We start from the raw sequence: 16,089 nt of genomic DNA on the forward strand, positions 1-16,089 counted from the left end.
GTAGATGAATTAGGAGAGAAAACTCAGTAATGGAAGTTAGGTATGCTAATTCAAGTCCATGATTGAAGGAAAAAGTACAGGAGTCTGCCCAAAAGAACATGCAAGTAGCTGAAAGGCAATGGAACAAAAACACCCTTGAAACATGTTATCTTAATCCTTGCGAGGAAGAAAAAAAGAAGTAAATAAAAAGCAGTGAAAGGGCTGTAGATTATTTTGCAGCAATTAGGTGTATGCTAATTCCAGATCACTCTGGAGTATCAATCAGATTACCTTGTAAAACAGACTCAACAAACTCTTAGATAGATGTTTTTAATTAGACTTAAACTGGCCTTTGGTTTGATTCAGTTTACAGAGTAAATGACTACACTGAAAACAAGAGTTGTCAACCTTGCTTTTATTGGATATTGATGCTGTGAGTGCATGGTGATTTCATGCCCTATCTTACCTTCACAAGTAATCTGCATACTTAATTTGCATTAACTGAGTCATCTCTTGACTGCCTGACTGCCACTCACTGGATCTTTCACAGATCCAGTTTTTGCTCACTAATGCAGTAAAACACTATCCACCTTTTCATTGCATTAGTTTTCTGCCACACTGTCATTGTCTTATGGAAACGCCAGCAAGCAGTGGTGTTGGAACAAAGTACAAAGTAAGCAACAAAGACAATGACAAAAGTAGGGAGGCAGGATATCCCCATTTCAGTGGCAGAAAGCTGGTAATTTCCCTCTCAAATCTTGCAAACGTGTACCTCAAATCCCAGTTCTTACAGTTGATCTGTATGCTGAATGGGAAATAAAGTGCTATAAACTGAGTATCTGCTATTCTGCAGCTTCATAGAAATGCATCTGGAAAAAAGACAGATTAAATAAAATCCTTTTTGCTTTGGCTAGAAAACCAAAAGGTTTATAAGGTGATTCAAAGTTCTTTTGCAAACCTGGTTCTGCAAAGTTTCTAAGAGGATCATCTCCCATAACCCAGCCATTATGAGCCATGAAATAACAAGCTTTATCTGGCTGATGTATCATAGTTTCTTCTTCCTCCACAGTCAGCTCTTTGAATGGATAAGTAAAATACCTATAGAATAGACAGACAATAAAAAAAAAAAAAACACCAATAAAAACCACAGAAGATAACCTAAACTGAAATTTGTTGTCTTTAAAATTAAAATATCTGCTATGAACTAGCTTGTAGATAAAACAGATAAAAAATAAAGCAGCTCCTAGACTATAAATGATGGGGAGTTTTCTATTTTGATAGCATGCCTTGAAGGAGAAAGGACAGGTGGTGCTGCTATCTTGGTGTTAGCTGGAAATGTAATATTTTTCCTAGCTCTTCAGATACATGAGTGGCATGAAGTATATCAAACCTGAAAGGTATAAGCTTTCCTAGTTCCACTCTTCATCCACCTACATGAGGAATTTGCTCTATGTAAGGCTTCGATGTGCTCTAAGTACTGTTTCATGTGTGATCATATTTGTTTATTAAGTAGTTATCACTGTTGCTTAAAACGGACAGTTGATTCATTAAGTGGCATTTGTCCATGGAAAAGAAAACATAATTTGCACATGTAAAGATATACTTTCAACGAACTTTGAACTCGCTTTCCCTGGATAGACTCTAACAGTTTCCAAACAAACAAATACGTATATACCTGGTAACTAACGGATATTTTCTACTGACAGGACCCAGCTTAGGACCATCACCAGCCAGTCGCTCATAAACCACGGTCCCCACAAGACAATTGACAGCCTAGAAGTAATTGAATTATGCATTACTGAAATGCCTGAATTTATTTGCAATTTAAAACAATTCAACATTAAAACATAGTATTTATAAAGACCTGCTCTTGATGGTGATTAGTCTGTCTGTACTGTTCAGCATTCAGTTCCTCAATCCTCTTGCGAAACCAGTTACAACATTCTTCTATTGCAGCTGGTCCATTGCTTATCAGGAGGACATTAAAAGCAGAGAACAATTAGAATAATTCATTTTTAAAACATGCAGTATACATACCTAAAATGAACGAAAAAATAATTTTTTCCCCATCTCCACAAATATTTTAATTTATTTGTTTTTGCAAATTTAACTTCACTTGTAGTTTTAAATTGTAATCAATAATACCTGTGTGGTATGAACGTTGCCAACGCTATATTCATATCTACAGTACAGCCAAATCGTCTATAATCAGGGTCCTGAACTATCTGAAGATGTTGATTCGGATCAGATTTAGTGCTTATTTTGCCTAAGAACAAGATATAAAAGAATATTCATAAAGTAAAAATAGCAATTACACGTACAAGACATACAACTTTTATAATTCTAGCATAAGCAAGATAAGGGTAGATAAAGGCTTTGAAGGGGTGCAAAGCCTTCAAAGGCTTTCCTAGCCTGCAAAGCCTTCTTGTATGCTTAAAATCAGTATAAATTTCTCACACAGCAAAATGTGATGGGATTATTTTGTTTTCCAGCTTACTGTTAAATTTACCTATAAGTTTCTTGAACTATAAGTATATAATCCACATGCTTCAGGAACATACTCTTCCTTTACCTTGAACTAGAAGGCTTTTAAATTGTTGCACAGCTTTGTTAACATCCACTTGAAAAAATTCCCATAGTTTAAGTTTTGGATACACATCTTCCCGAATTATTTTACGGATACACTGTAAAAATAAAAATTATGTTAGTTCAAAATGTTGATGATTAATATAATTAAGAAGAGTTAAGTAATCGTATGAATTGTTCAGAAAAAAATATTGGGGAGTAAAGGGTTATTTCATTAAATATATCTGCAAAGTATACACCGTTTTTTGTGCATTCTCACAACCTTAGAAATATTAAAGGTTTATTGAGCTATTTATAATGTTCATTAGCTTATGTCTCATTCACTTACATTCAGGTGATGATCATTTTCAATCAAGGGAGGGACCCCTTTAGCAACATACTTTCCATCAGCCACCATACAGGTCAAGTGCCACAGAGCTCTATCCAAGACCCAAGCTGGCTTCAGGTGAGGAGAATTTACAAGATTATAGCCACATTCTGGATGCATCCTGAGCCATTCACTGTTAGTAGCTTATTCAAGAAAGGGAGGGGAAAAAAAAAAGTAAGTACACAAGATGAACACTTAGTTGTTTTGTGCAAACATCCTAACACCAAGTTAAGGTACTATGGCACGTATAGTTAGTTGACATTTCAACTGAAGTTTTCCATGCCAGCAGAAAATCATGTCCTATGCAGAGGTGTGCATTACTGCTACCTATTTGTTTTGCAACAAACACAGCTGCAGAGACTGCAGAGAAACTTTTTGTTATTAGTTACATAAAAATATGCAATAGTACCACCAATACTAAAACACTAAAAGAAAAAAATCACATTTCTGTTGCACAAAATATATCAAGTAATGGACATGAAATGCTTTTTGTGTGTTGAAAGCCAAGCATACATCCCAAACCACATTCTAAAATGGCTGAAGTTGTTTATTGTTCAATATTCTTAACTCTATCAGATGTTACACACAGACAGAGAGCAAGAGTGTACACACCTCGCCCAGGAAAAAAATGATGAAAAACATAGTTAAATGGGCTTTTAAGAAAGGATTAGTTGTGACACCATTGTGCACAGCATAAAAAGCAGAGTGGTGGGAAGCAATGCCACCAAGTCTTACACAGGAAGATAAGTGCACTGTCTGGTGCATGCAAATGGAACACTAGCTCGGGTCAAACACTACACTCTGCTCTATCTATTTTCTAAACTTCCCCTGTAGCACCAACAAGCACAAGATATGCTGAACATTAAGAACTAACTTAGGAAAAGTTCACTAGAAAATGGGTCTAATACCGGAATAGACACAGTGGTGTGCATGCTGCAGTATGAATAAATATACATAACAGAGATAATTTTGATTTTGGAAGCATGACAATGAAGAAAAAGTCCTCAAGAATGAATTTCTGTCTGTTTTGGAAACTGTCCTAAAGGCTGTTTAACCAAAAATAATTAGCATATATTCTTTCAAATTAATCTCTACAATTGAAAAAACACATGTAAAAAAAAAAAAAAAAAAAAGGAATGCTTAAGAATAAAAAATACTCATGTTTTACAAAGTTTTTTTAAAAATCATTTCTTATTAATGTCCTCTTAAAACATGTTTTATTAATTCATTGTTTGAGAAAATCAGAGAAAAATAGTAGTAGTACATCACACAAGGGAAAATATGTAACATTATTATTTTGGAAACATGAAGATCCATTAACATGTCCAAAATTATAGCAGAACAATTGACACCTTAAAGCCAAGTTTGCTTCATTCAAAGAAGTTCAAACAGAAATGTCCAAGGGAAAGAAAAGCATGTACTCTCCGTCTATAGTATGGACAGCTCTTCTGAACATCCTTTTGCATTATATCTCAAGACTATTATGTTCATGGCAAAATTCCATGTTTATAAGGTTAAGCCATGTGGGGAAATTAAGATCTTCATGGTTTAAATGCCACGTACAACTAACCATAGTTATTTTGAAGTTACAGAAAACAATAAGCTCGGCTGTTAAAGGCTGTTCTAGGCCAACCAGTTCTCCCCTCTGTTTTTTTTTTTTGTAATACATATACTACTACTGAAAAAAATATTTTTCTCTAAAAAGCAAAACTAGCTTCCTTTACTCATCTAACAAGAACCATTACTTACTATAAATGACTTCCATGAGTAAATACAATTAATCTAAAAAGATAATATCATTTAAATCTAAGGTGTTAGCATGCAAAAAAAAAAAAAGTCAACAGGCCTTCCACCAATTCTGGGACAGAACAGAATGATATTTTCTGATCAAAAGGTAAGCTCCAATGATCCACAACATAACACCAAAAGAAATCTAACTCTGCAGAAAAAAAAATTGCCAAAACATCACTTTTGATGACAGTTGTTACAGCTAGGGAGAAAATGCATATAATTATAAAATATGGAAATATTAAGATAAGGAATTACAGAAAGCTATTTCTAAAATTCATTACATTCTTATTTGAAAAATGTGAAATCATTTTCTTAAAGGACTAATTAATTTTTATATAAATTAAACACAAACTTAATATTTAATAGTGATGCTCACTGCCCAAGTTTTTTTTATCTTTTCCTCCCCTTTATAAAGCTGAGAAAAGGTGGCGTTTGATGTGATTAGTCAAGTGCTTGGAAGTAGGATTTACTCAATTGTTAAATTGCAATTACACAATAGCAGCCTCTTCTGAAAGGCAAAAAAGATAATTTATTTCAATTTAGTTTTCACTTTATAGGTTTTATTATGGCCACCGAAAGCTCAGAGAAGGAAAAAAAAAAAATAAACAAACGAACTTTCCTTTTTCTATCTCCGGGTAAAAAGCAAATGCCAACGCACATAGTATTTATTATTTGAGTGTGTTTGAACACCCTGAAGGAAACAACAGCCCCAAAAGAGGCATATATCCAGTGAGCAGACAGGGTTTGCAAGTTGATCTAGGATACTCCTGCTAACATGTCAAAGGTGCATCTATAGTTAACATTAGCACATGCATCTACTTCAAAGTCAGGCCATAGAGGCTCTAATGAAAGCTGGCGTAACAGAGACCAGAACATCAAAAACTGATTTCTACTATTCTCTACTGTGCAAGCGGTCTGTTCTTCATTCCAGTATAAAAACCAAACTCTTTAGCTTAACCACTTAATACTTAAAGTGACTTGTCTGACTTCACAACAGGAACAGAGGGGAAACACTGCCATTTTTGTACAGTGGTCTCAGCTAGAAAGCAGATACTGACAATAGATACAACCACTGTAAGGTGAGGGGTCATGAGCTGTTAGAATTACCAGCATTGGAGGATTTACTGTGAGACAATTTAAAGTTTTAATGCAGACATGCTGCAGAATTAATAATGATGTTCAAATATCCATAATCTGCTCAGAATAACTGACTATACATTTTGTGTCTATGAAACATGTTTTACAATTAAGTTAACCTAATATGCAGGAATGAACTAAATTCAACTACTAGAAATAACTGTTCAATTAAAATACCGAAGAAAAGTAAAGTTAAATTTCCATCTGATCAATATCCAGAAAAAAAGAAACCACAAACTATTTGCCTACTTTCTTATTTCAAAAGTCCCCCAAAAAGTTCCACAGGCATATACAACATTATTGTTTACTCAGGCATTTATCAGTGTATCTTTCTGTTTATGCTAAATTTGGCATTTGACAAGTTTGGAGACAGTTGTAAATCAAGAGGGTTTGATTATAAACAACAAATTGGGGGTGGGTGGGTGGGTAGAATTCGAGTTTAGAAGTTTGAAAGCAGGAAACAGTCATCAAATATACCTTGCTTAATGATATGAAGTCGGGACCATGGTAATCTGATTATTTCTATCCTGTTAGAAGACACTTCTAAACATCCTTTCAGCACAGTATAAATTTCAAGTCATCCATCCCAATGAAGATTGCTTTGAACTCTGAATGCAACCTGAAAAAGTCTTTCTACAAATGTAGCCAAATAGTTTGACATTTTTCTTCTCAAATATACTTTGAAGTCTAATAATTAGCTTGGAGTTAAGTACTTCTATCCATAAAAACATTCTCCCTATAACATGCAAATATACACAGTAATTAGACAACAGGATCTCAATAATGTGTGAAAGAAACTCGACTTCCAGTTTGTAAAGTGCAAGAAATTTTTTTTCCAGAATTGGGAGAATGTTTAAAAGCCTACACCCCTCAGACAGCTAGCCAATAACTACACTTAGTAACTTTTTAACAAACAGATAGGGCAAACAACAGGGCCCACACTGCATTGCAGGTTGATTGAATAGGAACATTTGGCAGAAGTCAGCACCAAAGAGCTAAAGCAAATAAATCTTGAAGTTCACAGATATCTGTGGTTAGGGTTTTTAAGCCTCAAAGGGCTGTAACATCAACATACATAACCAGTTGTTTTACTCTCTGCTATGAGAATGCTAACTATTGTGATCTTTAGGATGACAGTGTAAGATGAAAACTGTGTTATAAACAAACTACACTCATTATCCAAATCAGCAAAACTACAAGTGATAACTTAAATTTCATCTGATCATACCGAAGAAAACCCACTGTCCCTCAAGCAATTAAGAGAAGCAAAGCCTTCAATGTACTGGCATATCTATGCTTAAAAACCCCCACCCCAACTCAAAGCTATCTTCTTTTTTTGCTTTCCCCACAGACTGAGCTGTAACATTTCCTCCATTGCTTAATCCTAGCCTCTTGTCCCTGCTCTGCTGTCTGCATGTTAGATCCAAATTAGAGCCGTTACTTTTAAGCGGCTGCAAGAATAATACCCTGTTTAACAAGAAAATACTCAGTTTATATTCACCAACTAATTCATAATGCAGATTCCATTCATTTACGTGGGAGCTACACACTGCCGATCATAAAAATAAGCATATTATAAAAATACAGACACATGCACAGTTCATTAATTCTAAGAATGGCTCTATTAACTCTTTCAGTAGCAATACAATTATTTTACATCTGTTATGGAGATGTATTAGTTACAATTGTATTTAAGAGATTCAAAGACAGAGACAACCAAGTGGCTTAGAACAGCTACTAAAAGATGGGTTCAAGGGGGAAAAGTTAAGAGAAACAATGGAATATAATTGTAGAAACAATATGGCTATTGGCACACACAAATCATACCAGTATGATTGTAGACTACATCTGTGATGCAAAGCATATTCCATTCATTTTTCAATTTTTCCACAAGAGCTCCTATATGGTTCCAAGTGCACTTAAATTCAGGATTTACTTCTAACTGATCAGCCAGTGAGTAACATGATCTAGACAGTCCAAGCTTCTGCAGTGGTGTAAAATGAATCATGTTGTAACCTACGTATTAAGAAGCCATTCATTTAGTAAGAAAAACAGATTACCACCAAAGTTAACTGAAAGAAGCATAGTAAGTTACAGTTATAACATGTACTTAAAACTAGTGTTTGGAATAACCAGGGTAAATTAATCTCAATCTTCCCCTTGAAATTCTACATAACACAAGCTTTAAAAATCACCCTGCAGCTTTACAAACTTCCAAGTATATCTGAAATCAAAACAATAAAACAGAAATATTAAGAAATCCTGGAAGTTTTACACATCTGCAAATATTTCAATAATTTCACTGACTTTATCTGTTAACTAAATTGAATCTAGTGGAAAATATTTAGTCTACAAACAAAAGAACAAATAAGCTTTTTGCACTGAAGAGCTTCAGTATAAGTTTAGTTTTTGATCATAAGACAAAAGCATATATCCTTTAATATGTGCATTAGCATTACCTGTTTCTTTTGCAACTTTAAGCCTATCTTCCCATTCATGAAATGGTCCCAGACACTTAGCGAGGAACGTCTGGAGCGTAACACAATCCAAAGGTAACACATGATTATCGGCTCCAACATGCAAAATAGGATCCACAACTATGTAACCTCCACCACTTTTTTCATTTCTAGGAAAAATTAATTTTCATTGGTATAGTAAACACCTATTGTACCAGTTAGTTTCAGAAAGAGAATCCAACAAGCACAGCTATTTCAAAAACACAGTAGCCCAGGACAGTGGCTGGGGGGGAGGCAGGGAAAAGAACTGCAGGATACCTGTAGAAAGCAAGAAACACTTAAGAGATGTTCATCTCTTAGGCATCATCTCTTTACTGGACTTAGAATACAGTTGGGATACAGAGCTTTAAATTCTGCAGAAGTGAGATACCTTTGTTATTTTCTGAGTGTACTATTTTCTCCTTTTAGGATATGGACAGAAACAAAGAAGGCATGATGGCCCATCTTTTATTCATTTGGATCACCATCCTCAGGAAGATACCTAAGCTAAATGCCCTTTTAAGCCCGAGGGAATTTAACCACCCATCTCTCAGAAACTTCAAATACCAGCCTACAATTATTAGAGATACAGGCATTCTCTTCTGCACTTGTCCTGCTGAAACAGAGGAAGGAAAAAATATGAAGGAATGACAGAACCTCCATGCTAGAAGGATGGAAAACAACCTTCCAAGTCAATGATGAAAGTTCAGATACTCAGAATGCTAATGACTTTGTAAACTTGTAACAATGACTTGCCTTTCCAACATCCACAGAAAACTGATCAACTTTGTTCTGCATATTCTCCAGAATATCTTTAGATCACAAAGTACTAAACAACTGCCACGGCTACTGTTTCATTAGCAGATTCAGATAGGTGCCATGGTAGCAATTTGAAAAATACATGGAAAAATGTTTTTATTCTTAACAGTGATTTGTTCAAGTTAAAATGTAGAACAAGGGAGCAGACTGCATTTGGCTGTAAATACAGAATTCCACTCACCCAAGACTGAAATAGTACTGGTATGACCCAGAAATTTGGAGATCCAGCTTGCAATATTTGTCAGAGTCATCTTCTTTTCCTGTGGGATTGTGCCATGATAGTGTCCTGAACTTATGGCGATCAAATACTTCTCCAGAAGCTGGATAATTTGTGTACACAGTAACAGGCTTGCCTTGAAGAGTCGGGCCCAATCGGAACTGTAGTTCAAAACCTCAAGAAAAAAAAGATAAAATCACTTTATCAGAAGAACTAGATATTTTGCTTACAAATCATAATTTGATATTATGTTAAGAAGAAAGTGCACCAACATATCTGCCAATAATTTTGGCAGAATGGGATATTTCTACAGCATCATCTCCCCGTTTTCCTAACATTTTTTTTGCACACTCTACATATAGTCCTTTTCCTTTACTTATACTGCACTATTCATCTCCTTTCCTCTTTGTTCCTCTTTGCTATATAAAAAAATCTTAAAACCAAAATACAGCAAAACATCATGACCATCAGATTACATGCAATTTTATGCAAATTTTAGATCATGTAGTATTTAAGTATTTAGGTTTACCAAGTCTATATATTAAGCTGACCCTTGAAAGTATCTGAAAAACAAATAGCAACATATTTAAAATCCCTTCATTCTCCATTAAGCGAACTAAACAGCACTAAATTCCTTATGCCCGAACCAAGACAACTGTGAAATGATATATACTTGTGTGCAAACTAAAATGTACAAATTGTTAAACTTTCAGAGAGCTCAACAAACCAAAGAGAGTTTTGTATACGTGCTGCAGGTCACACACACATAGAAAAAACAGTATTTAGGCTTAAGATACCAATGATAATGAGAACAAAATTAAGTTAAAATATTAGGACCTAAAACCATACTGTAGTCTGTTCAGTTGGACATGAAAAATTCAGTTTAGTCAACATGTTTAATAGGTTTCCACTTGCAGGTATGAGGTCCACTGTCATGCATATGTGTAATTACAGGGTCCTGCCAAGCAACTGAAACAAGTGTAAGTGCTTGCACAATAACTTTTACTAAATTACGTGCCAGTCACATAGTTAACTGTAGTAAAACACCTACTAGCCCTAGCAGTCTACAAAATTTGGAGTAAAAGAAACCTCAGTATTTGTAAAAAGAGAAAGTTATTAATACACAGATAATGAAATATAAAGTATAAAAAACACCTGAACAATGTCAAGTTCCAGTATGTGAAGTTGAAGAAAAGCCACTTAAGTAGAATCATGAGGATTCAGAATTCAATGTCTGAATACATTTAAATGTAAATCTCAATCTCATCAAAATCTCTGTTCCTCTTGTTAACATAATGGCCACTGCAGCAAACACCACCATGTAAAGCAATGGGTTTGGGATCTGGAATGTCTGTCAGGTGAAGATAACCTCATCTGATTGCCCCCCCCAAAAAAGTCTTATGTGGAAAAAATCACTTTTGGATTGTTAAGTACACCCTCCCCAGTACTGTGCTGACATTTTATTACAGAGATTACTAAAGTTAGAGCAGAGGGATATATGCCATTGATATCTTATTTCCTGTAACAGTTATACTGACATCAGGAATGCTGTGCTCAAAATTAGCTATGCCCTCGCAGAGACTGCCGCCAGCAGAAGCATTTCGAATGCTTGATACCCCTGCATTTCTGTACGACGCCTTCAAACAAATTACAGAACTGGAAAGACAAGTTAAAAATGGAGGTTAAGGCCAACTTCGTATTTCTTCACCACTGACATATCCTTAGATTAGACCGTCAGAAAATTCTGAAATCAATATAGCTGAATAGAATTGTTATTCTCAAAAATCAAAACCTTGCTTCTCTACTAAACCATTTTAATATTAGGTTCCTGTACCAGTAACATGAAGTAATAAACAACACAAAATTTCATGAGTAATAAAAATGGTTGCATCATTAAAAATGGTTTCTAAAGACAATGGCTTTGGTTTTATAGTCTGAATTTGCTGACCGGCAAAACAGTGGACCAATTAGTGGGGTGGTTTTTTGTTTGGTTTTTTTTGGGGTGGTGGTGGTGGTGGTTGTGGTGTTTTGTTGCAAATAGACTTAACAATACTTTCAGAGAGAAATAATGCCAAGTTCTTACAAGTATGCAGCCAGAATACTAATATAGCACAGCTATAAGAAATCTGACAAGCAAAATAAGATTTAGGAGGAGCTAAAGATCTCATATGCCGAAACAGTACTTTACACTTCACAAAATGTTAGCTTTACCGATATATTTCAAAATTGTAATATCAACAATGGGGTGCTGCATAACACATTGCAGATAAATACTAGAGCACTTGACTTAGGTGGTCTTTCTCAGGTCACTTAAGTACAAATTATAAAGCAGAGGTCCTGTCCTGCAGGGCCTGTCTAAAAAATGCTTCGCACTTGATTCCCATGAAGACTGACGGCTCCTAGCCCATCTGTCTTCATGTCTCAAGAGTTTTATGTGTCTGAGTGAACTGTAACTGCAGCCCATAGAGCTCTGCAGTGGAAGCAAGCACGTCAGAAATTGTTTCATATTAAAACAAGGAAAAAACCAAACCCAAACCCAACACCACTGCAGGCTGAGCTCCCTTCCACTGCTGCCCAAAGAAGGGTGTGAGCTCCCAGCCGTTTCCCTCTCACCCGGCCCCGGGGGCTCTCCACCACTGAGGAGGAGGCGGAGGAGGCCGCAGCCCGCCGCTCCAGACCTACCTTGCTCCAGCCTAAAGAGGGTCTTGTCCAGCTTCTCCATCTCGCTGAGGTGCAGCAGCCGTGTCTCCTTACCACTCGGCATGGCTGCGGCCGCCTGCCCGGCGCTCCTCCTGCGCCTGGAGACTCACTTCGGGGACGGAGAAGCGAACCCTGCCGTGAGGGACCAAGCAAAAACCCAGAGGTCAGCGGCAATCCCCGGGAGGACGGCGGCCCTTTGGGAACCCCTCACGCCGCCGGTCTCGCTTACATGTTCCCCAGCCGCAGGCGAGTGCGGAGACAAGGCGCTGCAGGGCAGGGAGGAGGGTATGAGGCAGCTGTCAGGAGGCACCCAGCCGTCCCCTGGCTGGGAACCACCGCCGGCAGCACCCCACAGCAGCTCCCCGTCCCACAGCGCGGCCCAGCCCGCAGCCAGAGCCGCAGAGGTGCCCCCCGCCCGAGCCGCCCACGGGCGGGGGGGGGAGCCTGACACCTGTCACTCTTCCCGCTCGCTCCGGTGCTGCCGGGAGCGACAGCCAGGCCCCCGTCACCGCCCTGCCTCCGCGGGACGCGGTGCCCACCTCAGCCGTCCCACCATACTCACGAGCGGGCCCGGAGAGCGGCGGAGGCGCAGCTCCCCGCTGAGGGCGACGACCGCCGAGGCCGAGCGGAGCCGGGCGGGGGGCTGGAGCAGCCCGTCCGCCCTCGACTGCTGCCGCAGCCCCTGGCCGTCACTCACACACTCGTCCAGCAGCCCCGAGAGACTCGTCGGGAGCGCTTTTTTCCTCCCCTTTCCTCGCTTTTTTTTGAAACAAACTTTATTGGTTCCGCCGCGGCCGCGCACGGAGACGGGCGGCGCCGGCGCAGCTCCCGCGAGAGCCCAGGGCCCGCCCCGGCAGCGGTGCGGGGCCGCCGGGCCGGGCCGGGCCGCGCCGCTCCCGCCCCGCCCCCGCGCTCAGCGCCCCGCCCCGCCGCGGGCAGCGGCCCTGAGGGGAGCGGGCCCTGCGCCCGGCGGCTGCGGCGGGCTGAGCGCTCCGCCTGCCCGGGCCCCGGCGCGCCCCACGGCTTTCGGGAGCGCGGCGTGCCGGTGGCACCTCATCTCCGGCTTTTACAGCCGTAGCCCCCATCAGTGCCCTCACACTCGGCTTATGCGTGCTGGCGGGAGAGCCCGCCCACCGAGGGGACGAAGGCACGCGAAACTGAAGCCCTGTGTGATTTAGCGGACATTCCACTGAGGAAAACTTGGCTTCAAAGGTGCCTGAAGTAGCCCGGCTGACGCCTTTGGGCCCAGCCTTCCCTGCCCGCGATGGAAACGCCGCTCCGCGGGGCTTCCTCAGCGCTCCCGCCCCGCCGCGTCGCGGGGCGCGCAGCGGCCAGGCGGCTGGCTCCTTTCTGATAGGCTGCGCCGCAGAAAAAACATGTAGTCAGCTAGGGTTTAAGTGCTATATATAGTATGTGGACAAGACCGCAAACTCCCGGGATCTGTCTTTGACCAGGAGGTAAGGTGGTTTAAAAAAAAAAAAAATACAAACCAAAACACCACCTTTGTTTTGAAGCATACTGTCATCTGAACTGCTGTCACCAAACAGCCCTTATCATTGATTTATATTGCAGAATATCTGGGACAGTTTCTCCAGGCCTCTCACCACAGAAGTCATTAGCTGCACCCCACTGTAAAGGTCAGCCTTGCAGCCTTGGAAGGTCAGTCTATTTTTATTGCCTAGAACTACATTAAAGAATTGTGCTTCTCAATTTACAGTCACTATGTTATAGTGTTTATTTTTTTTTTTTCTAAGGTGGTATATTTTGTGGAATTGGAGGAGTCTGCAAAACAATTTAGATTTAACCATTTACTTCTAGTCATCCCATGTATACCCTTATAATCGTGTCTTACTGCAATGTGTTCATCCAATTATGATGCATTCAAAGGCAGTTCAAAGGCCTCAATATTCATGGAAACACTTCCACCCATTTCAAACTGAGTTTGTTACCTTTTGTTAACTAATCTTTTTCTTTCCCCCTTTCCCTGCTCCTCCCTCTGGACATTTTAAGAAATCTGTTTGTTCCTTGTTACAGCTCACATTTCTTTGGTATTGTTGAGAAAGGTTTTCATGTTGGTGTAAGTGAATATGCCAACTTTTATGCCCCCTGACAAAATTAGGGTCCCTAGACAGACTGGAGGAAAATGCTTAGTAAAAGCCCCACTGTGTGTTTGTGCAGTTCCCCTAACATTCACCTCAGTGAGACTCATTCAGATATGATTCAAACATGATACTTGCAGTTTGGATTATTTTACATGGATATTTCCTGGGCGCCCAGCAGGATTCTGCCACCTTTCTTGTCTTTCCTAGCACCCTTATTCCTTACTCAGCTTGCTGGCCTGCATGCTTTATATACAGGACAGACTTACACCTAGCAGAAGCCCATCTCTCCTGGTAGGCTGGCTGTTTTCTCTGAATTGGACGTGTCCTAGTAAAGAAGATACAACATAGGAAGGGAAAATACAAGAAGCTCCAACAGCTATGGGAGTTGTAGGAACAAAACAAACAGACATGTCATTGAACGAGGTCTGGACCATCTCTTTGCAGTGGCCTTGGCAGGCTTCAGCATTCTGAAGTGACTTTGTGGTTGGTCTGACCCAGAGCCTTGCTCAAGTGCCTCTTCCTCCAGGCTTGCTGTTGTCCTGTCATGTACTGCAAACAGGGTGAGACTTAGACATTTCATGAACTGCTTGTGCCAGGAACAGTTCTAAGAGAGGAAGAGCAAATAATGCCTATATAGCCAAGTCCCTTACAATAATAGTTACTCTAAAGTGCATGCTGAATACCTTGTGAAAATCAAGAAAACCCCAAAAGGGTATTAGTGAAGGCAATTTCACCACTGGTACTGGGTTTTAAAATGTGGCTCTTTTGTTTTCCCTACTTAACAGGGAAACTCACCTGCTCTAATTACAAGGTTTGCACTGCCACATCTCCACTATACTATGCATTTAGACAGGTTTTGAAATGTACCCAAATTATGAAAAAGTATTGTTAAGTCTCTCAAGGAAACCAAACTAGCATACAACCTCCTGATTCCAAATCCTGAAGCAGTTACTTTGACCAACACTCGTAACTGTAGCTAAAAGAGATGTCAACAGTCTAAATGAAGGACTTGATCCACTACACAGTACTATTAAATCATTTAATAATTAGAATAGTATCATTACATTTCAATTCAGTATGAAAAAAATACTATTACTAAGATACTGAATGAATATAGGAGGCCCCTTCATGAAGTTTAATCAGGAAAGCAGAGCAGACTGCTCTAATCCTTTGTCCATCAACATCACCTCTTATGCTGGCACATCCCTTACAGGCTTTGGGCCTGTGTTAATTTAGCAGATGTAAATTGAGCAGGCTTTCTGTATATGGGAACCATGCCAGCAAAACACCAGTGCATAAGTGCTACCATTTAGCATTGCAGATATTGTATAGGACACAGCCAACAGCAATCACGAATGGCATTTGCTACATTGGCATTTAAATGGTGGATTTCACAGTGCCATTTTTATCTTCACTTCTCTGTGTGTGATGAGATATACCACAGCAGGAAAAGATCAACAGTTGCTTCAAAGCAAGAGCAGATGGCATATTGATGTCATTATCAGGAAATCATTTTCCAGTTTTTTCTAATACATTAATATCAGACTTCTTCAGTCCTTTTACATACACCTTCTGCGTACTCCCTCCTTTTCTGCTTTCTGTTTTGCAACAGTGTTACAGAACACTTATCCTAGCGATGGCCTCAATACACTTTGGGGAGCCTGTTCACAGTCACATCATATTGCTTATGCGTATTTTAAAGGTTATGACTGTAAAGTGTGGGAACTTAGAGTACTTACATGACAGTACTCTTCTTTTTAACAACAGAACAATAGCTCCCAATAACAACAGTAAAAGCCAGCTAGCACAGAGAGAACTTAACTGGACATCTAAACTAAAATTAAAAGCAGATCCCTTTGGCCGGTATGCAGGAGATATGAGACTTCATGAAATTTA

General features: G+C 39.4%; 2 protein-coding genes across 6 annotated transcripts in view; one reads left to right on the forward strand and one right to left on the reverse strand.

The window, feature by feature from the left end:
* The window catches only part of AGL (amylo-alpha-1, 6-glucosidase, 4-alpha-glucanotransferase), a 49,444-nt gene that overhangs the window by 26,207 nt on the left and 7,148 nt on the right, over nucleotides 1-16,089 (reverse strand). For 2 of the 5 annotated variants that reach the window (XM_033000478.2, XM_033000480.2), the window contains exons 2-11: nucleotides 12,074-12,223; nucleotides 9,356-9,566; nucleotides 8,320-8,486; nucleotides 7,688-7,876; nucleotides 2,894-3,075; nucleotides 2,552-2,663; nucleotides 2,125-2,245; nucleotides 1,844-1,946; nucleotides 1,655-1,752; nucleotides 938-1,077 (exon numbers count right to left, since the gene is read on the reverse strand). In XM_033000478.2, the coding sequence (XP_032856369.1) occupies nucleotides 938-1,077; nucleotides 1,655-1,752; nucleotides 1,844-1,946; nucleotides 2,125-2,245; nucleotides 2,552-2,663; nucleotides 2,894-3,075; nucleotides 7,688-7,876; nucleotides 8,320-8,486; nucleotides 9,356-9,566; nucleotides 12,074-12,155 (1,405 nt within the window). In that variant the 5' untranslated portion in view covers nucleotides 12,156-12,223. Of the gene's footprint in view, nucleotides 1-937; nucleotides 1,078-1,654; nucleotides 1,753-1,843; nucleotides 1,947-2,124; nucleotides 2,246-2,551; nucleotides 2,664-2,893; nucleotides 3,076-7,687; nucleotides 7,877-8,319; nucleotides 8,487-9,355; nucleotides 9,567-12,073; nucleotides 12,224-12,320; nucleotides 12,627-12,653; nucleotides 12,944-16,089 lie in introns of those variants that run through there. The other 3 variants (XM_042806941.1, XM_033000477.2, XM_033000479.2) reach the window with 3 other exon arrangements.
* Nucleotides 13,129-16,089, forward strand: part of FRRS1 (ferric chelate reductase 1) — a 33,649-nt gene continuing 30,688 nt past the window's right edge. The window contains exons 1-2 of the mRNA XM_033000483.2: nucleotides 13,129-13,548; nucleotides 13,664-13,750. The gene's annotated coding sequence lies outside the window, so the exon portion shown is untranslated. The remainder of the gene's footprint in view (nucleotides 13,549-13,663; nucleotides 13,751-16,089) is intronic.

The sequence above is a fragment of the Tyto alba genome, unplaced genomic scaffold (genome assembly GCF_018691265.1).
Source record: "Tyto alba isolate M040663 unplaced genomic scaffold, T.alba_DEE_v4.0 Super-Scaffold_1000006, whole genome shotgun sequence".
In the NCBI taxonomy this organism is placed as follows: domain Eukaryota; kingdom Metazoa; phylum Chordata; class Aves; order Strigiformes; family Tytonidae; genus Tyto; species Tyto alba.